Source organism: Saccopteryx bilineata, chromosome X (assembly GCF_036850765.1).
Source record: "Saccopteryx bilineata isolate mSacBil1 chromosome X, mSacBil1_pri_phased_curated, whole genome shotgun sequence".
Taxonomy (NCBI): domain Eukaryota; kingdom Metazoa; phylum Chordata; class Mammalia; order Chiroptera; family Emballonuridae; genus Saccopteryx; species Saccopteryx bilineata.
In genome coordinates this window covers 95,039,462-95,063,219 of record NC_089502.1, presented here as the reverse complement: position 1 = coordinate 95,063,219, position 23,758 = coordinate 95,039,462, and the positions used below count along the sequence as shown (strand labels likewise).

The window sequence follows — 23,758 nt, the reverse complement described above, 5'->3', positions numbered from 1 at the left end:
TCACCTGCCAGCTCTCTAACTTATCTATTGCTTCACTTTCCTATGTTCTAGTCATTCTATGAACCCTGACCATCTGAGTTCAAATCTTGGCTCTACCACTTATTAGCTATGTACCCTTGGGCGATTGATTGAAGCTTTCTGGGCCTTAGTTCTTCATCTTTAAATAGAGATAATCAAAGTTCCTACTTAAAATATTGTTATGAGGATTAAATAAATTCATGCATATGTAGTGCTTAGATCAATGTCTGGCATACACTAAGCATTTGATATATGCCAGCTCCTGTTATTAATACTTTATATGGCTCTTCAGATGAACTATCTTTTTGTATTTTTTTCATTTTATTTCTTACATTTTTTTAACATTTTAAAATTAATTTTAATGCGGTGATATTGATAAATCAGAGTACATATGTTCAGAGAAAACATCTCTAGATAATTTTTACATTTGATTATGTTGCATACCCCTCACCCAAAGTCAAATTGTCTTCCATAACCTTCTATCTGGTTTTTTTATGCCCCTCCCCTACCCCCAACCCCTCTCTCTCCTTCCTCAACCCCTCCCCACCCCCTGTTATCATCACATTCTTGTCCAAGTCTCTGAGTCTCATTTTTATGTCCCATCTATGTATGGATTCATATAGTTCTTAGTTTTTTCTGATTTACTCATTTCACTCCATATAATGTTATCAAGGTCCATCCATGTTATTGTAAATGATCCGATGTCATTATTTCTTATGGCTGAGTAGTATTCCATAGTACATATGTACCAAAGCTTTTTAATCCACTCATCCACTGATGGACACTGGGGCTGTTTCCAGTTCTTCGCTATTGTGAACAATGCTGCCATAAATATGAGGGTGCATTTCTCCTTTTGGAACAGTTCTATGGTGTTCTTAGAGTATATTCCTAAAAGTGGGATAGCTGGGTCAAAAGGCAGTTCGATTTTTAATTTTTTGAGAAATCTCCATACTGTTTTCCACAGTGGCTGCACCAGTCTGCATTCCCACCAGCAGTGCAGGAGGGTTCCCTTTTCTCCACATCCTCTCCAGCACTTATTCTGTGTTGTTTTGTTGATGAGCGCAATTCTGACTGGTGTGAGGTGATATTTCATTCTGCTTTTAATCTGCATTTCTCCAATGATTAGTGATGTTGAGCATTTTTTCATATGCCTATTGGCCATCTGAATGTCCTTTAGGAGAAGTGTCTATTCATTTCTTTTGCCCATTTTTTGATTGGATTGTTTGTCTTTCTGATGTTGAGATTACAAGTTCTTTATAAATTTTGGTTATTAACCCCTTATCAGATGTATTGTCAAATATGTTCTCCCATGGTGTAGTTTGTCTTTTTATTCTGTTCTTATTGTCTTTAGCTGTGCAAAAGCTTCTTAGATTGATATAGTCCCATTTGTTTATCCTGCCTTTTATTTCACTTGCCCGTGGAGATAAATCAGCAAATATATTGCTGCGAGAGATGTCAGAGAGCATACTGCCTGTGTTTTCTTCTAAGATGCTTATGGTTTTACGGCTTACATTTAAGTCTTTTATCTATTTTGAGTTTATTTTTGTGAATGGCGTAAGTTGGTGGACTAGTTTCATTTTTTTGCAGGTAGCTGTCCAATTTTCCCCACACCATTTATTAAAGAGACTGTCTTGACTCCATAGTTTGCTCTTAACTCCTTTGTCAAATATCAATTGTCCATAGAGCTGTGGGTTTATTTCTGGGTTCTCCATTCTGTTCCATTATTCTATATGCCTGTTCTTATGCCAGTATCAGGCCGTTTTGATTACAATGGCCTTGTAGTATAACTTGATATCAGGAACTGTGATACCTCCTACTTTATTCTTTTTTTTTTTTTTAAGATTGCTGAGGCTATTCGTGTTCTTTTTTGGTTCCATATAAATTTTTGGATATGTGATCTATATCTTTAAAGTATGTCATCGGTATTTTAATTGGTATTGCATTGAGTTTATAAATTGCTTTGGGTAATATAGACATTTCAATGATGTTTATTCTTCCTAACGATGAGCATGTTATGTGCCTCCACTTGTTTGTATCTTCCTTGATTTCTTTTGTCAATGTTTTATAATTTTCTGAGTACAAGTCTTAATCTCCTTGGTTAAATTTACTCCTAGGTACTTTATCATTTGGTTGCAATAGTGAAGGGGACTTTTTCCTTAATTTCTCTTTCTGACTGTTCATTGTTGGTGTATAAAAATGCCTCTGATTTCTGAGTATTAATTTTATATCCTGCCACCTTTCTGAATTCATTTATCAGGTCTAGTAGTTTTTTGACTGAGACTTTAGGGTTTTCTATATACAATATCATATCATCTGAAAATAATGATAGTTTTACTTCTTTTTTTCAAACTTGAATGCCTTTTATTTCTTCTTGTTGTCTGATTGCTGTAGCTAGGACTTCCAGGGCTATGTTGAATAAGAGTGGTGAAAGGGGGCAACCCTGCCTTGTTCCTGATCTTAAGGGTATTGCTTTTAATTTTTTCCCATTAAATATGATGTTGGCTGTGGGTTTGTCATAGATGGCCTTTATCATGTTGAGATATGTTCCCTGTATTCCCACTTTGCTGAGAGTTTTGATCATAAATGGGTGCTGGATTTTATCAAATGCTTTTTCTGCATCTATTGAAATTATCATGTGGTTTTTCTTCTTTCTTTTGTTTATGTGATGAATCACATTGATTGACTTGTGAATATTGTACCAGCCTTGCCTCCCCAGAATAAATTCCACTTGATCATGGTGTATGATTTTTTCCATATATTGTTGGATCCAGTTTGCTAATTTTTTTTGAGGATTTTAGCATCTATATTCATCAGAGATATTGGCCTATAATTTTCTTTCTTTGTGTTGTCTTTGCTGGATTTTGGAATCAGAATTATGCTCGCCTCATAAAAGGAGCTTGGAAGTCTTCCTTCCTCTTGAATTTTTCGAAGTAGCTTGAGAAGGATAGGAGTTAGTTCTTCTTTGAATATTTGGTAGAATTCACTTGTGAAGCCATCAGGCCCAGGACTTTTCTTTGTTGGGAGTTTTTTAATAACAGTTTCGATCTTATTTGTTGTAAATGGTCTGTTTAGGTTTTATGATTCTTCCAGATTGATTTTTGGAAGATTGTGTGTTTCAAAGAATTTGTCCATTTCATGTAGGTTGTCTAGTTTTTGGCATACAGTTCTTCATAGTATTTTCCTACAATATTTTGTATTTCTGTTGTGCAGTTGTTATTTCTCCACTCTCTTTTCTAATTTTACTTATTTGAGTCCTCTCTCTATTTTTCTTGCTGAGTCTAGTTAAAGGTTCATCGATCTTGTTTACCTTTTCAAAGAACCAGGTTCTAGTTTCATTGATCCTCTGTATTGTTTCTTTAGCCTCCATATTATTTCTTTCTGCTCTGATCTTTATTATTTCCTTCCTTCTACTAGCTCTGGGCTTTACTTGCTGTTTTTTTCTAGTTCTTTTAGATGCAGGGTTAAATTATTTATTTGAGCTTTTTTTAGCTTCTTAAAGTGTGCCTATAGTGCTATGAACATCCCACTCAGTATTGCTTTTGCTGTGTCCCATAAATTTTGAGTTGTTGTATGCTCATTATCATTCGTTTCTAGGATTTTTTTATTTTTTCTTTGATCTCATTCTTAATCCATTCGTTATTTAACAACCTGCTATTTAGTTTCTGTGTGTTTGAGAATTTTTGAGTTTTTCTGTTGATTTCTAGTTTCATGCCATTGTGATCAGAGAAAGTGCTTGATATGATTTCAACCTTCTTAAATTTGTTGAGACCACTTTTGTGCCCTAACATGTGGTCTGTCCTAGAGAATGTACCATGAACATTTGAAAAGAATATATATTCTGCTGCTTTAGGTTGAAAGCTTCTGAAGATATCTATTAAATTGTGTTGATCTAGTGTGTCCTTTAAGTCTGCTGTTTCTTTCTTAATCTTCTTTCTTGAGGATCTATCTAGTGATGTTAGTGGGGTATTGAAATCTCCTACTATTATAGTATTGCTGTTGATCTCACCCTTTATATCCATCAAAGTCTGCTTTATATATTTAGGTGCTCCTATATTAGGTGCGTAGATATTTATAATAGTTATATCTTCCTGTTGAATTGCTCCCTTTATCATTATGTAGTAGCCTTCTTTATCTCTTACTATATTCTTTGTTTTAAAGTCCATTTTGTCTGATATAAGTATTGCTACCCAGCTTTTTTTTTATTTCCATTTGCATGAAATGTTTTTCTCTATTCTTTTACCTTCAGTCTGTGTGCATCTTTTTTTTTAAGGTGTGTCTCTTGTAGACAGCACGGGTCTGTTTTCTTATCCATGCAGCTACCCTATGTCCTCTGATTGGATCATTTAATCCATTTACATTTAAGGTTATTATTGATATGTCGTTGTTTATTGCCATTTTATTCTTTAAAGCTGTATTCCTCTTTTGCTATATTCTTTTCCCACTTTGATCTGTTTACAACAGGCCCCTTAACATTTTCTGCAGCATTAATTTGGTTGTAATGAATTCCTTGAGTTGTTTTTTTGTCTGGGAAGCTTCTTATTTCTCCTTCAATTTTAAATGATAGCCTTGATGGATAAAGTAGTCTTGGTTGTAGGTTCTTGTTCTGCATTACTTTGAATATTTCTTGCCATTCTCTTCTGACTTGAGGTGTTTCTGTTCAGAAGTCTGATGTCATCCTTATGGGGGCTCATTTGTAGGTGATAGCCCTTTTTTCTCTAGCAGCTTTTAATATTTTCTATTTATCACTTAACTTTGGTATTTTAATTATGATGTGTCCTGGTGTAGATTTTTTTGGGTTTCTCTTTAATGGAATTCTCTGTGCTTCTTGAACTTGTAAGAGTTTGTTCTGCATTAATTTAGGGAAGTTTTCAGCTATGATTTGATTGAACAAAGTCTCTATCCCTTATTTTTTCTCTTTTTCAGGAACCCCTATGATGTGGATTTATTTTTCTTCATGTTTTCACAGAGCTCTCTAAGATTTTCCTCAGACTTTTTGAGTCTCTTTTCTTTTTTCTTCTCTACTTCCATGCCTTCATTCAACTTGTCCTCCAACTCTCTGATTCAATCCTCAGCTCATCCATCCTGTTTTTAACTCCTTCCATTGTGGTCTTCATTTCTGATATTGTATTTGTCATCTCCAACTGATTCTTTTTTAATATTTCAATGTCCTTTTTTATACTTCCTATTCCTCTATTTAAGTGTTCGTAATGACCATCCATTGTTGTTCTAAGATCCCTAAGCATCCTTACAATCATTATTTTGAACTCTGCATCTGGAAGTTTGGTTATTTCTATTTCACTCAGTTCATTTCCTGGAGGTTTCTCTTGTGGTTTCATTTGGATTGCACTTCTCTGTCTTCTCATTATGTCTGTGTGTTTGGGTGTATTGTTTGTCGAGGTGGTTGAGTCTAGGCTTGGTGTTGTCTGCCGCCAGTTTTCAATTGTGTTATTTCTAGGTCTTCTTGGGTTGACATCAGCTATTATTTGTAATCCACTTTCATATTTGGGCTGCTTTGAAATCTTGATTTGTTTATTTTCTTTTTTTTTTTTTTTTTGATATTTTATTTATTAATTTTTAGAGAGAGAGGAGAGAGAGAGAGAGAAGGGGAGGGAGGAGCAGGAAGCATCAACTCCCATATGTGCCTTGACCGGGCAAGCCCAAGGTTTCGAACCGGCAACCTCAGTGTTCCAGGTCGACGCTTTATCCCACTGCGCCACCACAGGTCAGGCTGTTTATTTTCTTAACAGGTGATAGTCTTGTTTACTGATCTCGGCAGGGGGCTTATTTGAAACTATATCTAGGAATGGGGTGGGTGTAACCTGAGACTCTGAAGGCCTAATCTGCCAGTTACTCTCTCTGGGGACAGGGTGTTTTCTCAGCTTCCGTAGGGGGAGGTGTATCTCAGATCTCCATGGAGACCTGTGTTACTGCCCCTCCTCCCCACTTTTTTGTTTTCAACTGTGTCTTGTTGCGCTGATTGGAGCTGGAGAGATGACTGGAGATCTTTGACTAGGAAGCACTTTAGTCTTTTGTTTTCTGGAAGGATCAGCCCTCCCCCAGCTATGGCCGCCTCCAGCTCTGGATGCGTCAGCTTCTCAGGTCATCCCACGCATTCCTCTGTCCCTCACCGTCTGTCTCTCTCTTTCCCCTTACTTTTTGGAAGACAAGCCAGCCCTTTCAACACACATCATTCCCTGGTTGCCAGGCAAGTGGCTGTGAGCAATATTTTATGCTCTTTTCCTTGGAGTGAGAGCCCTTTTGGGCTCTCAGCCTCACCCTCCCACCTCTGTTCCTGTAAACGGGAGGTTCAGGTGCTCCCTACCAGTTTTGGTGTGGCTTTTTTTTTGCTCCTTGGTTTTTGAGTGCTGTTCTTGTAGTCCAGAGTTGGTTTTTCATGCTGACTTTTCCTAATTTAATTTGTAATCTAGTTCGGTGGTGTGAGCTGGGAGTCTGTGCGTCTGCCTACTCCGCTGCCATCTTCCTCCTTTTTTCCTTGTATCTTTGAGGATATAGTTCTTTTATTTCCCCCAGCCTCTTTCCCTTCCTTGTGACCTTATTCTCTATCATATTATCTTTTATTTTCAAAGTCTGCTCCACTATCACCTATTCTGTGATACCTTCCTGGACCTTTCTCTCTATGTGTATACATATGCAGATTGGATGAAGGGTACTTCATCTGAGATTCTGGATATATCCTTATTATAGCCCCATTTCTATTTTGTTGACTTTGCTTTCCTCCTGGTCTGTGATTAACTCTAGGATGCAGACATTGAGGGTGGGAGTTGAATCTATTCTATTTCTCTTATTTTCCATCAATTGACATAGCTTGATGTAGAGTTGGTATTCAGTTAGTGTTTGTTGAATGAATGAATGAATGAATAAATGAATGAATAAGTGAATGAATGCATAATTAAGTGACACGTGTAGACAGAACCCAAAGAAAGAATTATAATTTCTTAGCAAGTAACAGTTGTTCAAGTTTATTAGTAATTAAATCGTTGTTTATTAAAATGAGACATTATTTTTACATAGTGTTGAATTAGGAAACACTTTTAAAAGCCATACTATCCATTTCTGTGGACTCTTGTTCATTGCTGGTGAGAAGATAAAAGCAACTTAATACCATGTATCAAAGTTCTTTTATTTTCTCCACCTAATTGTACTTTTTGGACACTACTCAAAGGACATTATTTTATTTTATTTTTCTTATTTTTAATATTTTATATTTATTTATTAATTTATTTTATTGGGGTACATTGGTTGATAAAATTATACAGGTTTTAAGTGAATAGTTTTATAGTATATCATCTGTATATTGTATTGTGTGTTTGCAACCCAAGGTCAAGTCTCCTTCCATCACCATTTATCCCCCTTTTACCCTTTTCTATGTCCTCTCCTCCCCTCCTTTCCTGCTGATAATCACTATACTGTTGTCTGTGCCTGTTAGTTGTTTGGTTTTTCTTGCTTAATCTCTTTACCTTTTTCACGTAGCCCCACATACCTCCCCTCTGACCGCTGTATTAATGCTCTCTGTATCTATGAGTCTGTTTCTATTATGTTTGTTAGTTTATTTTGTTCATTAGATTCCCATATAAATGAAAACATACAGTATCTGTCTTTCTCTGACTGGCTTATTTCACTTAGCATAATACTCTCCAGGTCCATTCATGCTGTTGCAAAGGGTAAACTTTCCGTTTTTATGGTCGAGTACTACTTCCTTGCATAAATGTACCAGAACTTTTTATCCACTCATGTACTGATGGGCACTTGGGCTGCTTCTAAATTTTGGCTATTGTAAATAATGCTGCAATGAACATAAGAGTGCATATATTTTTTCAAATTAGTGTTTCTGAATTCTTCAGATAAATTCCCAGAAGTGGGATTGCTGGGTCATAAGTCAGTTCCATTTTTGTTTAGGTAACTCTATACTGCTTTCCACAGTGGCTGCACTAATCTGCATTCCCACCAATCATGCACAAGGATTCCCTTTTCTCCACATTCTCATCAATACTTGTTTTTTGTTGATTTATTGATGACAGCCATTGTGACAGGTGTGAGATGATATCTCATTGTGGTTTTAATTTACATTTCACTGATGATAAGTTATGTTGAGCATCTTTTCATATGTTTAAATATAGACAAATAATTATGCAAAAAGGTATTCATTATGACAATAGGTTTCAAAAGAATATGTGATAACATGAAAGATATTAGTTATATGAAAAACCAAACTATAAAGTAGGTTTACAACTATAATATTAAGAAAAAAAAGCAATTAAATACCCACGCATAGAAAAGATTGCAAAGAAGTATACCAGAATGTTTACTTGGTTGTATTTGCTTGATGGGAGTATGTGTGGGTTTTTTTCTTTTATATATTCATTCTGTATAATTAGAAATGTGTTTATTTTATAATGGAGTAAAGCCAATAAATTTTCTATTTTAAACTGTGTGTTCAGAAAGAAATAAGAATCTGATTATATATTTTTGATATATTTTGATATGAGTAAGTCTTGAGTTCAGTAATTTGATTGTAAGCACCCAGAGGGCACAGGCCAGCCCTTGTATACAGCATATGGAGTCAAACTTCTTATAAGGCATACCCCAACAGTCCCTTGTAACAGGGCTCAGCATGGCCTCTAAAGCATCTGGTAACAAGTGAGAAAGAGTTAAAAACAGAAAGCCAAGCAAGTGAAGTTTTCTTTGAGACAAATAATCTCTGAACACAGGATGGGTGTTAATGAAAAGGAAGGTGGTAGAAAATGAATTACTATACTTGTAAATATAATGAATGTTTATTCTTTTCTGCCCACATTGCAGGTTAAGCACCATCATTTGTTTTTACCAAACACTTGACATAATTAAAAAACAAGAAAACACTGTTGTCTTAGCTTGTTTAAGTATATATTATACCAAATTGTTAAAGATTTATACATGAGTGTTTTAAAGGATTTCTCTGTGAATAATATTGTTAATGACATACAGTAATTTCTCTTAACAGCATGAAAAGAATCTCAGGTTGTTTGGCTATACTTAAATAGCTCCAAAGTCAAGTATACCAAGAAATACTGGATTTCAAACTAAATAAATCAGAATTACCATGTACATTCCACTACATGTCAAAACAGTAAAAGCCATAGTATTTGATGTGAAATGAAGATTACAACAGTAACAGAGAAATCTAGAAGCTGCTTACATTTATTTAAAGTAAAACAGGGACAATGATTTTTAATGCAGATATACTTCTTTTCAAAAAATATATCAAAAAGTCAATTTACAAAGCAGATGAATTTGGTAGTAATTATTCATGCTGTCAAAAGATTCTTCAGCTTGCAAAGGACTTATTTCAGGGTTCATTGTACTTGTTTGTCATTAAGAACTTGACAGAAATGAGAATTTAAAGCTAAGGTCTTAAGTGCCATTGTGAATTTAAAATTACCAAAATGAAGGTAGAGTATCTGTATATGTAATAGAGAGTAAAAGGGCATCTATTTTGATTTATAAGAATTAAATATTTGTGTAACTTCTCAAATATAGTCCATCGTATAAAGGAAGGCATGCCTGGAGTTGATTATTTTATCAGTTTAGACTTAATCCTGAATATGACTATTTGAAACAAGTGTACCATTTTCCTTTTACATACTGTAGATAAATTCTATGATTTCAGTCATCAGAAACATTTCATATTTTTTCAAAATAAACTTACTTAGGAAAAATATCTTCCAGTTTAATACAACTTGACGCTATCTCCACTGTGAAATGATGAGAATAATAAAAACTGCCATCATTTACTGATTGTTCATAGTCCAGTTTCTATGCTAAATGCTTTTCATACCTTGCTCACTTAACCCTCATTTTTAAAATATATTCAACAAACTATTTATTATAGAGTGCTTCCTATGTGCCAGGGGCTATTTAAGGTATTAGGGATTTAGCAGTGACCAAAATAGATTAATAGCCCTGCCCTTTATGGAACTTACGTTCTAGTTGCCGGGACAAAGTTAAAAATGATATACATAATAACAAAGTAAATGATGTACTAGGTTGGAGAATGATGGATGCCATTGAGAGAAAGCAAACAAGGAGGTTGTGGAATGATGGACTTGTAGGGGAAGGAGGTCATGCTTTTTAAAATGATGGTCAGAGAAGACCTCAAGGTAAAGATGATACTTGAGCAAATGAGCTGTTCCACAGGAGGTGAAAGAGCAGACTATAGAACTGTCTCGGGGAAGTGCATTCCAGGTAGAGAGAATAGCAAGTGCAAAACTCTGAAGTTGGAGCATGCCTGGTTTGTCTGACAAAGAGCAAGGAATACAGTGTGGTGAGTGCAGAGGGAAAGAGGGGACAAGGTCCAAGGAATAACAGAAGAGAGGACATATCATGTCATGTCTGGCATACCATCATGAGACTTTTCGTGAGGCCATAATGAGACTTTGAGAAAGATGGCAAGCCTTGCGAGGGTTTTAAACAGAGACATGACATGATCTGACATACATTTTAACAGGAGCATTCTGGCTCCTGTGATAAAATAAAATTCTATGAAACCGATGGTCTTATCCAATATAACAGATGAGGAACAGAGGCTCAAAAAAGTTAAGTAATTTATCAGAGTTTCCATTTATTAGTGAATTAGTCAAGCTGAAGTATTAATCCAGGACTGTGTAATTTGAAAGTTTATGCTTTCCCCACTAAACCTTATCACTTCCCAATTGCAAACAGGTTGTAACAGTGGCTGAAGTAGTTGATTTTCTTATAGTCTTTAGTAATCTCTTTTTCCCTTTTCTTTGGAATACCTCAACTTCTCTGGTGAGGCCACCATGTCACACAATTCCAGAGGACATAATTTATACCATAAGTCTATAAATGTACTACTATATGGAGGTTGGGACTATCCAGCCTAAGTGGCCATGGGCTTTTTTTTTTTTTTTTAGTGAGGTCAAACAGCTTTATAGATGGTTTTAAACTATAATTAGGCTGGTAGCAAAATCTTTTTGGTCAGACATTTGTATTGGCCCCACTTTGATCTCTGTTTCTATTTCTCCTTCCTCAGACACATGTTCTACAAGCTGCCTCTACCACCGTCTGCCATCTGGCAACATACTAGCTCAGCAGTATGCCAGCCTGGGATTTAAGTGATGGGAAAGCAGGTTTTTCTGCTTTGTATAGGCAGGTTAAGCCAACAGGTGTAAAACAAAGCCGGAGGGAGTGTAAGATGTGAGTAGGGCTGCCAGGCTTCTGATTAGAGGACACGAAACATATTTTATTTGACAAATATCAAATTGAAGGAAATGATAAAGGGCGCTACCTAAATTGTCTTCAAAATTGTGACTTGGTTTAATTTAGACTCAAGATTTTCTTCTAAGCTTTAGAGCCCAAAGCTTACACTTGAGATCTTGTTTACATAAAAACTATTTTTTTTAGTTTGTTTGAAACACATTAGACTTTAACAATTCAATATATAAGAAAATACCCTGAGAGTCCAAACTTTAAAATGAAGTTTCGATTCACCATTACTTGAATGGGTGACTTTAATGGAATTATGTCTTGTAAAACTGTTTTAGCACATCTCATGTTTCAAAATTCTGCACAGTTACCTCCATGTCCTAGAGCAGTTTGACATTGCTCTTTGGAGTCTTATGACTTTAATTATACAAAAACAGAAAAATAATGGCAGTGTCCCTTATAAGATTAACTAAAAAATATTATGATGATCTGAATAAAATGTGTCAGGAATGCAGTACAATGTTGAGTAAACAGAAAAGTGACTTTCTATTTGAATCTTTAAGATTAGCTATGGCAATCACAGAACACTAGATCAGTACAATTACAACTGCTTTTTAGAATGGATTTTTAAGTGTTTGGGCAGGAAGTATCAATCAGACTTTACTCTCAGACCTATTTCAGGTTCACTCTGAAGGTTTAAGTGAGGAAGGGTTATGTTTGATGGAAGTTGACTTTGTTTTTGTGGCTACTGCTAAGCAAAAATGAAATATGTAGAAAACAAGTTGGTGGGTCTTCAGTAGGTTGAACATAGAATTACTAAGTGACCCAGCAATTTCACTTTTAGGTGCTATATACCCAAAGAATTGAAAACATGTATTTAAACAAAAACTAGTACAGGCATGTTCAAAGCAGCACTATTCACAATAGCCAAAATACAGAAAGAACCCATACGTCCATCGAAGCATGAATGGATAAGCAAACTGTGTTTTGTTCATACAATAGAATACTATTCAGCCATAAAAATGAATGAAGTACTGACACATGCTACAGCATGGATGAACATCAAAACATTACGCTAAGCAAGAGCAGCCAGACCAAAAAAGGCCATACTCTATAATTCTATTTATGTGACATATCCAGAATTGGCAAATCTGCAGCAATAGAAAGCAGATTAGTGGTTGCCAGGTGGACAGAGGGCTAGTGGGGAGGAGGGATATGTAGTGGCTGCTTATTTGGAGTGTTAAAATGTTTTGAAACTAGACAGAGGTGCTGATTGTGCGACATTGTGAATGTACTAAATGCCATTAATGGTAAATCTTATGCGTATTTTACTGCAATTTAAAAAAAGGAAGTATTCTGCTTTGGAAAATATCCTTATTTCATGATGAAATACATTAAATATTGACAAGGTGGGGTGAGTCCTAAAGAAGGAGCATATGGCAAACGGGACGGGGGGAGCAAGTCGTAGCAGCCTCTTGAGTCCTGCAAATCAAGGCTTGTACTTCCTGGTTGGGCCTGCTGGTGTAGGACTCTGCCTTGCTAGAGCACAGCTGCCACACAGGCAGTTGCACTGGGACCCCTGTTGTCCTGCATGACTAAGGGGACTTTTAAATCTGGGGCAGTTTGTTTGAAACTCTCATAGAAAGCCATGGAAAGCCATGGAATACTGAGCTGTTTAAAACCCAAGCATACAGAAACCCAGCAGATAAAAATTTTAACTGCAATAAGGCCAGAATACATTCAGTTTATCCAATGAAAGGAAAAATAAACTTTTATGACCTGGTACTGCTAGAATAAGTTTAGTTAAAGGTGCATGGAAAATTTCTAGTTGTTGCCGCACACATTCTTTTCCCTAGTCCTTGGGTATGTGCCACTTATTCCTCACACCATTTTCTATCCTCAAAAGGAAAAAGCTTTTAAATGTTTTTTTTCTCTGATGATGAAAGTAATATTTGATTATTACAAAAATTCAGGAAAGTAGACTATGACTGCCTGTCAATATATCTACCTATGTATGTAAGTATGTATGTTTATGTGTATGCATGCATGTATGTATGTATGTATGTATCTATCTATCTATCTATCTATCCATCCATTCATATGTACGTATCAGCAATCTGGGATAATGGTATAGATGTTTTAGCATGTATCCTTCCAGTCTTTTTTTTTTTCTATGAATACGCATATACTGCTATTTTAAGGTTCACTGAGATCATACCACGTTTATCAACATAGCATGGACATATTTCATATCAATAACTACCAATAAACATTACACGTTTCATGTTTGCATAATGTTCCATTTTATGTACCTGTCATGACTGATTATTCCATAACCAACGTTCTAAATGAGCTGGGAGCTGTCCTGAGAGTGGTTTCTTCATGATCACTCAACCCTCAAGTATAGATAATTGGTGATTCAGGGTTTCTGAAATTATTTTCATTTATTTATGCTGGTCAGTGATAGCCCTCAAAGCAGAGGTCATGAATGATAAAGGGAATACAGGTTTGTAAAAAATTATCTCAAAACCCACTCACTTTAGGAAGCTTTCTCTGACTGAGCCCTACTCAATCTGGTCAATATGTCTTCTGTGTCTCAATAGAAGGGGGCCAGAATATTATACAGGAGCATGGGCTTTGGAGCCAGAGTACAAGGGTTCACATTCTGGCTTTTGTGACGTTGATCATATCACTTGACATTTTGGTGCTTCAGTGTTCTCTTCTGTAAAATAGGGGTAATAATAGTACTCCCCCTTCTAGGCCAGATGAAATGATCCATGCCAAAAGTACCTGGCAGCACAAAACCTGGCACATAGCTAGTACTCAGTGAGTGGCAAGCTTTCTTACTATTACTAAGTTCTTCAAGGGGCCCTCTCATTTTGTGGTTTTGAGAGGTCATCTGTATGCTTGAGAAGCCCAAATAGATTATAAACTCTAAAAATTTCTTATGCCAAAGTGACTTTACAGTATTTTTCACACAATAAGCCCCTAGTCAGTACAGTGGTACCTTGAGATACGAGTTTAATTCGTTCTGTAACCGAGCTGGTAAGTCAGTCAATTTGTATATCAAACATATTTCTCCCATTTACAGGGACAGAGAGAGAGTCAGAGAGAGGGATAGATGGGGACAGACAGACAGGAATGGAGAGAGATGAGAAGCATCAATCATTATTTTTTCGTTGCGCATTGCGACACCTTAGTTGTTCATTGATTGCTTTCTTATATGTGCCTTGACCGCGGGCCTTCAGCAGATCAAGTAACCCCTTGCTCGAGCCAGCAACCTTGGGTCCAAGCTGGTAAGCTTTTGCTCAAACCAGATGAGCCCACGCTGAAGCTGGCGACCTTGGGGTCTCACACTTGGGTCCTCAGCATCCCAGTCCGATGCTCTATCCACTGCGCCACCGCCTGGTCAGGCCATATTTCTCCCATTTAAAATAACTGAAATAGATTTAATCTGTTCCAACCCTGTAAAACATCCCCAAACCATCCTTAATTATGAAACAAGACATGTTTTTAATTAAGAAAAACACATGTATACTTTACCAATGCATAACAAAATATATGAAATAAAAGAAAAAAGTGTTATTTAGTACTGTACTATATTCTTAACTTGGAGACAGACGAGTGTGGCTAATGGAGGAGAATGGCAGAGGAGGAGGGAGGGAGGGAGGGATGCTGGCACTGTAGACACAAACTAAAACTGCACTTTCTTAACACAAAATGTAAACTAAAACTACATTTTCTTTACTTTAAACAGAACTAAAACTGCACTTTCCTTACTTAAAATAAAACCACAAAAACTTAATTGTAAAAAAATGCACTTTCTTAACTTTAAACTTAACCTAAGCTTAACATTACGTATTTTTCATTTAATCATCACCTGTTTTTGCCTTTTTGGCTGTACTTTCGGCACTTTCACTTGCAGGACTTTTGAATAAAAATCTATCTGAACAGGTTTGCTTTTGCCTGCCTTTTAAAATGTTATGGAAATGTGACAAACATGTCATTAAAAAGTGCTGATGCACAACCAGTTGAAACTTTTTCTGGGTGTTTCTTTTCAATGAAAGTTGAAAGCTTTTCCCACATTGTCAGCATGTCTTTAATTTCACTTGTAGAAATCACTTCCTCCAACTCTACCTCCTCCTCACTACTAATCTCTTGCAGAAGCTCCATATGTTGCATCATCTGTAACTCCTTCAACTCCTCAGTTGAGAGTTCCTCCTCATGTTCCTCAACGAGCTCATTTACATCACCCTCATCTACCTCCAGACCCATCAACTTTCCAAGGGACACATTCTCCTCCAATGCTTCTACCTCAGTCTTGGTCTCTGGTTCGAATCCTTCGAAGTCCCTGTCTGCAACAACATCAGGCCATAACTTTTTCCATGCCAAGTTCAAGGTTCCTCTTGTAACCTCTTGCCATGCTAAGTCAATAATGCATAAACATATCATGATGTTGTAGTGATCTTTCCAAAACTCTTGAAGGGTTAGATTTGTATTCTCAGTCACCTCAAAGCAATGGCAGAACAAGTGCTTTGTGTAAAGCTTTGTAAAGTTGGAAATGACCTGCTGATCAATAGGTTGCAAGATTGAAGTCGTGTTGGGTGGGAGGTAGAGGAATTTCATGAATTTTACTCATCGAGAATGTCATCTTCAAGACCAGGTGGGTGGGCTGGAGCATTTTCTTTTTTTTTCTTTTTTTTTTTTCTGAAGCTGGAAACAGAGAGAGACAGTCAGACAGACTCCCGCATGCACCCGACTGGGATCCACCCGGCACGCCCACCATGGGGCGACGCTCCGCCCACCAGGGGGCGATGCTCTGCCCATCCTGGGCGTCGCCATGTTGCAACCAGAGCCACTCTAGCACCTGAGGCAGAGGCCACAGAGCCATCCCCAGTGCCCAGGCCATCTTTGCTCCAATGGAGCCTTGGCTGCGGGAGGGGAAGAGAGAGAGAGGAAAGCGAGGCGGAGGGGTGGAGAAGCAAATGGGCGCTTCTCCTGTGTGCCCTGGCCGGGAATCGAACCCGGGTCCTCTGCACGCTAGGCTGACGCTCTACCGCTGAGCCAATCGGCCAGGGCCTGGGCTGGAGCATTTTCAAGGATTAGTAATGCTTTCATCGGGAGTTTATTTTCTTGAAGATATTTCTTCACTGCAGGACCAAAGACAAGATTTACCCATTCAATAAAAGACTACCACGTAACCCATGCCCTAGCATTGGTGCACCACATAACCTGCAGTTTTTCTTTAAGAATCTTGTGAGTCTTAAAGGTTCGAGGATTTTTGGAATGATACACTAGCAGTGGCTTTACTTTACAGTCACCGCTAGCATTTGCACACAATGCAAGGGTCAGATGGTCTTTCATGGGTTTATGGCCTGGCAGCTTCTTCTCCTCTGCAGTGGTGAAAGTTTTCTGGGACATTTTTTTCCAAAACAATCCTGTTTCATCACAGTTGAACACTTTTGGGGGGATGTAGCCTTTTTTTGCGATAAGCACAGCAAAACGTGCGATGTACTCCTCAGCTGCCTTATCATCAGCACTCACAGCTTCACCATGCCTCACCACTGAGTCGATGCCAGATCTCTTCTTAAAATTTTCAAACCAGCCATGACTTGCCTTAAGCGTATCTTCTGCTGCCTCTTTTAAGGTTGATGGTTCTTTCTTCTTCAAATCGCCGTAAATAATACGTGCCTTTTCGCATGTTATGGTCTCTGTCACTGTATCTCCTGCCAGCTCTTTCCCTTTCACCCACACCAGCAGAAGCTTCTCCATTTCTTCATGGATATTTGTCCATAATTGGGACAGAGTCGTAGTTCCTTTCACTGGATTTGTGCTTTTGATGGCATCCTTTTGTTTAAGGATGGTACAAATTGTAGATGTATTGCGGTCATACAGCCTTGCCAGTTCAATCACTCGTACACCACGCACATGATTTTCTATTATTTCTTGCTTTACTTATATCGACATCATTCTCTTCTTCTTCTCACCACTGTCCTTTACACTCACTTTCTTCAGCCCCATGATAGCACACAAGAAAAGTTAGTAAAAAATGCAAAAATTATGCAAGAACAAGTACAGTGCACAAGATTCAACTTGATTCTGCAGGTAACACATGAGAAAGAACAAGATGCTGGTGCTGTGCTGCTGATACTGGACCCATGCACCAATGCTCCAAGTAGTGGCAGCTTCCCGAATCACGACTAGTATCTCAGAATTTTACTCGGATCTCGAACAAAAATATGGACCGAGTCACAGCTCGTTTCTTAAAAAAAATTTTATATGTTGGTCTGCTCGTATCTCAAGGTACCACTGTATTCCTGGTTGGTTGACCCAAACTTATTCGCTGCAGTTGTGGGGTCTTCTTGGTTGAATTTGGCCTGCATGTCCCATTAAAAAATCAAAGGAAAACTCCAAAAACCCTGAGAAGTAGATGTAAGTGAAACGCAGTTCCTTCAGGTAGGTGAACATTATAGTTATGGGCTTTCCTACACTCTAAGGAAATTCTTGACTAGAAGAACCTAGAATTCTGAAATGATAGTGATAATGACAAGAAATATATAAAAGAACTAAAAGCTATTATTCTGAAAGACCAGTCTACAGCAAAAAAGCACATAAAATCTTATATTCCTTCATTTATTCAGTATTCTTGGGAACTGAATTATTTCCAGTAAGCAAATTTTTAGATGTTGGAAGTCTATTCATTTAACCACAACAGCTTACATTTGAACTATTTTGATGTAATTCTTTCTAATGCATGCTGCATGGTTTATAGCTTTCATATAGAGAAAGAAACAATTCAGCCAATTTGTTAGGCTTTGAATTCTCATCATTAATACGTTGTCATTTTTTTTTTTTTAGCTCTGCCAAGTAATCTCAGTGCATTTGTTTTCTAAGGACTCAAACAACTGCACCCTTACACAGCTCTTTTCAATTTAAACTTTCATTTTTTCCCTCACTTGCAGGGTATGTCAGTTTTTACTTTTTAATACAAAAATGTGTATAAGTGCTTTCCCCATCTCCAAAACACCTTTCTCATTTACTGATTTATAAATTTTATACCCTGGGAACCTAAAACCTCAAGTCTGTTACTATTTTGTGTAATGTAAGATTAATAGGCATTGAATGAAATCATGTATTTAGTGATGGGGTTTTTTGACCATGCAAGGACTTTAAAATTTTACTTTCTAGTTGCAGATAGAAGTTTGACTCTGGGAAAAATGCCATTTTATTAAAGCTGTAGTGCTTATGGTTTTCTATTCTAGCACTGGTGCCTTCTTGCCACACATAAGTAGAGAAATTAAATTAAAGAAAAATAATTACCTGTCCTTCATGCAGTTGGTAAGAGTTTTGTAAAATGGGATTTGGGTATTTTTAATGTAAAGAGAAGGAAAATATTTTCAGATATACGTAATTTCATGAGTGTTTTCCATTTTCTTCACAGAGACATATTAATGAATATTACTGTTGGAAAACTCATGGAACAAGAATTTATAACCATTGTACGTCACTATGGGGTGCCCGAGGAACCATGTTCAGATACGAATGTCCTAATTGCTATGGCCCACGAACAGTTCAAGAAAACTATGTTTGAGGATTTTGATGGACTCATTTCTTGCTGTGTATATGAAGATAGAAAAAAGTAAGCTTTTATTATTCTAATAAATAATTTAAGTTTCTATGAACCTGAGCAATGAAGAAATTTATATTTTATCAAAAAGGGCAAAAAGGAAATTGACATGTCTTATCATACTCTGCTGTTTAGCAAAAGCACCTTAAATCACTTGTGAAAAGTATCTGTGTCAAAATATTTCATAGTGATGGTGAGTTTAGTTTGTTGGTGGAATAGAGGAGGCCCTGTATCTTTAAAAGAAAATGATATTCCTTTGCATTTTCTTTTAATTCATTTGTAGTTTTCAACTGAGACATAGCAAATCAAGATGTTAGAAAATTTAATTCTGAGATTTCTCCTTCTTACATTATTTTAGTGATAACTGGGATTTATAAATGGGACTTTTATAATATACAGAACCAGGGAAGTTGTAGGTAAACTTTCTTTAGAATTTCTTTGAAAATTGTTTTAAATAATAAAACAGCATAATTTATTTATAGTATATTTATCATGTTTGTGTTGAACTTTATAAATTTATTGTTATAAACAACTGGAGCCCCATCTTAATATGTTTTGGTGTTCATCACACCCTGATATAGTAGGGGGAAGTACTCATCTGGAGTTAGAAAACTTAAGTCTAACTCTAGCTTTTAATTTTGTTAGCCAGCTGCATACCCTACATCTTTAAAGGTCCTATAGTTTATCTAATAATGAACATGATATTTTTTCCAAATCCATAATACATCCTTGTTGAGTTTTTACAAAGATGGCATTTTTCCTTAAATTTTAAAGTTTCCCGTAGGATATATGGCCTGAGCTTTGCATACCCCTGGTCCTGCCTTTCACCTCAGTTGCATTCATTCCCCAGGGCGAAAAGTGTGACCCTCCCTCACTAAAGGAACGCCTTTTGGGAATAATGGTACTGCTTGTTCTTACATCTCAGATTTTTCCAGATCCAATAAGCTTCAATTCTAGACATAAATTTTCTTTCATAATTTTATGACCCCCATTGTAAAAAATAGAAGCCTACTTTCTTTCCTGTTCATTCTAATTTTGCCTGTTGCCTGGAAGAACATTGACTAAATAAGAACATTAAACAAGCATTTCTGTGCCCCTAGCAGACTGGAGAAAATAATTATTGGACTACTCTGGAGAAATCATCTGACAAAATTGAGGTGAATGTTAAGGCCCCAGCTAGGGCTTCCGGGCTGTAAAGTTTGAATCTGATGAAAAGACTAGAAAAATACCCTCAAATCATATAATACTTGTGTTAGAGGCTCCAGATGCCTGTCAAATTAAGAGTTGTTTTCAAATATCAGAACCATTTTTGACTAGTGGTAAAAAATGCAGATCAATTATATAGAGCAACACTCATGGCTGCAGCCTTAACAGGCTGTACTGTCACTAATGAAGAATCTGAATCTTGATGGAAAGGCCTTTGTAAAGACAGAATCTGATGACTTCTGAAATGGAAAATGTTGATGAAATGCAATATGACTGTTTTTCTTTACTATGAATTCCAATACCAATTTTCATACTTATTCCCATGTGCACATTTTTAGAACATGGTATATTTTCTTTTCTATAGCATGTAGTTGTTACTTGAGAGACCCAAAGTCTGTATAAGCTCATTTATTTTATTTTGATCCAGAAAAAATGTGTTACCCAAACAAGACATCAGAAGGCTGTGCAAGTCCTTCAAGTTACATTTGGCTGATGATCTTCTAGAATCCTTACTGTCTGAGTAAGTGAGATCTGCAACCTTCATGAGAATTGTCCTACATGTTTTTGTTTAGGGGACTATTTATTCCTTTAATTTACCTTTAATTACCTTTGATTTACCCTTGACTGTTTTGATTATGTTATTAACAACACATCTCCATTTAACTATTACAAAAAAAAAGTCAGTTATGATTTTAAACATTAGAGAGCCTATTATGAATTATTTTATCTTTTTACCATTAAGACACACTTGCATAGACACAGGTTCATGAAGCAAAATGAAAATGTACAACTTCATTGGTTATGTGGGTATTAGATGTAAAATTCAGGGCATATTTTTCAAAGCAGTAGTTCCCGACAGCTAAAGACATGTTGTAAGAGGACATAATGTTATTAGCACAGGGCTCTATCTTGCTATAGCACCAGATGTAAAGCATAGAGATTATGATATCACAAGAAGAAAGCATGGTGAACTGCTTTCTAAAACAAATCATTTTTCCTGTTGAATCTACCTTTGACTTCCTGGAACCACCTCTGACCACCTAGACTCTGGTCATCTTTTATGCTTCCTATGGCATTACTCTAGCCCCTCCTTTGATGTACTTAACTTTATAACCCTGAAATTTTGGTCTGTATTCTAGGCCTTGATATTGCTTTGAAGATATTATATCATTTACTGCATGAGGACAATTTTGTGAGGTCAGAACTACTCTCCACCTATTTTACATGAGGATGCTGAGGTTTAGAGAGATAAAATATTTTGCCCAAAGTCTCATAGTCTAGAAAAGGAAGAGCTGTTACTTAACTCCTGGACCTTTCAAATACATACCCCTTGTTTCTAATCATTATTATCTAAAAAGCCAATAGGTTAGAATATCTTGACAGTTATATCTCCTTCCTACTGTTTGAATCCTCACTCTTTCCTCTCCATTCCCACAATCTTCACTCTTGTTCTGACCCACATTCTTTCTGACTTTTTCAGAGTTTTCACATTGTTCTTTCTTCTACCAGTCTCTTAATTTTAAAATCTTATCATACAGCAGCTAACTACCTAAGAGAAAAAATATCATAATGTTACTCTTCTACTCTCAGACCTTCTGTACCATCTGTTGGGCAAATAAGTTTGTAAAATGTGATTTCTGTGCTACTTTGTTAAAAATGGCCACTGCTCATGTGATGATGCTGCCATGTGGTACTGCTGATTGCCTTTCTGCTTGGAAAGGGGTTTGGTTATGCTAATGTGTGCTGGAGGAGGGATTTTCACACCCACCGAGAAGTTTTAAAAGAAGGATCTAGAAGGACATTTTGGGAAGAGAACACGTTGTTGCAGAACAGAGAAGCCACATGGCTGCAGGAGGAGAAGCAGACAAAATAGAGGTGTACACAGGGGACTGAGTGAGGCTAGTGGGGCCTTTGATCCTAGAAAAACTCGGAAGTGTCAGTAGCTTTCTGAGCACCGAATGAGTGGGTTTTGGAGCTCAGTGTGTTTGTGTTCACTCGCTTGCCAAGGGCGAGCTAGGAATAAAGGTAATGGCCCACCATTCTCCAACTCTGTTGTTTCATTACCATCTATCTGAATCAAATGTGAACCTGCATGTGCCAGGTGGCGACTATGATAGCAGAAGCTACTGGCTTTACACAATCTTTTTGCTGGCAAAGAATAACCAAACTCTTTAGCCTTGTACTTTTTTGCCATCATGGGATTTAGGATTGTCAGTTGGAGCATTGTTCTCAAGCAGGGTCTGGAATAGGGAGCCCTTATCTGAGACAAAAGGATAAATGGAAGGAACAGTTAAACTAAGTTTCATGTGGGAGAAGTAGGATACAAGGTGTGAAGAAGGGAATCAAAAAGAGGGCCAATCCACCTGTTTGTGGGTGTGCATTAGATTGACATGGGGTTATTTTCTACACTGTCTGCTCTATTTGATTTTACATGCTAGCAGCAGGGTGAAGGATAACTAGGTCATTTGTTGTAAGGGACCTGAGATGAAGTAGGCAGGCCCAAGAATCAGGGTTCTTCACAGTTAACACATTCCCAGAATTCCCCTTCCCATTCCCTATAATCAGACCAAACGTTCCAGTTAGCATTTCACACAGATACCTTCAGCTTTTTTTTTTTTGCCTTTTCTTGTACTAATGTTTTAGTAGAAAATAGCTTCTAACTTTTTCCACCTGTTGAAAAAGTTGCTTTTCCTTTAAAGCTCATTTCAAGTAGTACCACATCCACGAAGCCCTGATTTGCTTGGCTGGCAGTGATTATCTCCTCCTAAGGATTCCCACACTATTTATGTTTATCTCTTTGTCCCTTACTTTATATGCAGATTTGTGACTTGATGCTCGATCTATTCAGATGCAGAGACCTACTTGTTTGATCTACTGCCTACAAACAGTGTGTTGTTGCACCTATGTACTAGCTGTTCAACATTGTACAAGATTTTGGGCCTGTGTGAACCTCATATTTCTTACCTTTAGAATGAGTTAAAAATAACTACTTCCTGCCCTGGCCAGATAGCTCAGTTGTTTGGAGCATTGTTCCAAAGCTCAGAGGTTGCTGGTTCGATCCCTGGTCAGGGTATATACAGGAACAGCTTGATGTTCCTGTCTCTCTCTCTCTCTTCCTTTCTCTCTCACTGAAATCAATAAATAAAAATATTGAAAAAAATAACTACCTCCCAGTAGTTCTGAGGAGGAATTGAGATAACATACATACAGTACCAAAGTACCCCACACTTCCCCTGGTTCTAAGTATTGTTTGAGAACTAAAAGAGAAGTTTAAGTTAGGATCCATAGACCATACACTCTGACTTAGAAAGGAACTGGAAGAAACCTGTGTCCTTCTACATAGAGAAAACCTTGTTTTTAACAGTTGGATCTGAATGCTTTTCACATATTAAGCTGTCTTGTAGTCAGGAAGCTGTGGTTGTTTATTAGATTATCTCTTGATGGCCTCGAGGATAAGTTGTACTAGAAAGTCCTGAATGTGGGAGCCTGGCCTCTGGAGGACCTAGATATTTCTTATCCAATACTGAGGCCACTAAGTCATCATCCTCTCATTCTCTCAGCAGACTGTTTTGTCTTTGCCTTTACAGTTTGACATGGAAAGCAGAAAAACTATTCCATAACTCACTTCGAAGTTGTCCCAGTCTCAGAACACATCTGCCTCTGAGCCCAGCTTAGCTTTAAGGA

The 23,758-nt window shown here is 37.0% G+C and overlaps 1 protein-coding gene across 1 annotated transcript in view; it reads left to right on the top strand.

The window, feature by feature from the left end:
* Positions 1-23,758, top strand: part of EFHC2 (EF-hand domain containing 2) — a 283,160-nt gene that overhangs the window by 225,067 nt on the left and 34,335 nt on the right. The window contains exons 12-13 of the mRNA XM_066249383.1: positions 18,683-18,880; positions 20,502-20,594. Coding sequence (XP_066105480.1) covers positions 18,683-18,880; positions 20,502-20,594 — 291 coding nt within the window. The remainder of the gene's footprint in view (positions 1-18,682; positions 18,881-20,501; positions 20,595-23,758) is intronic.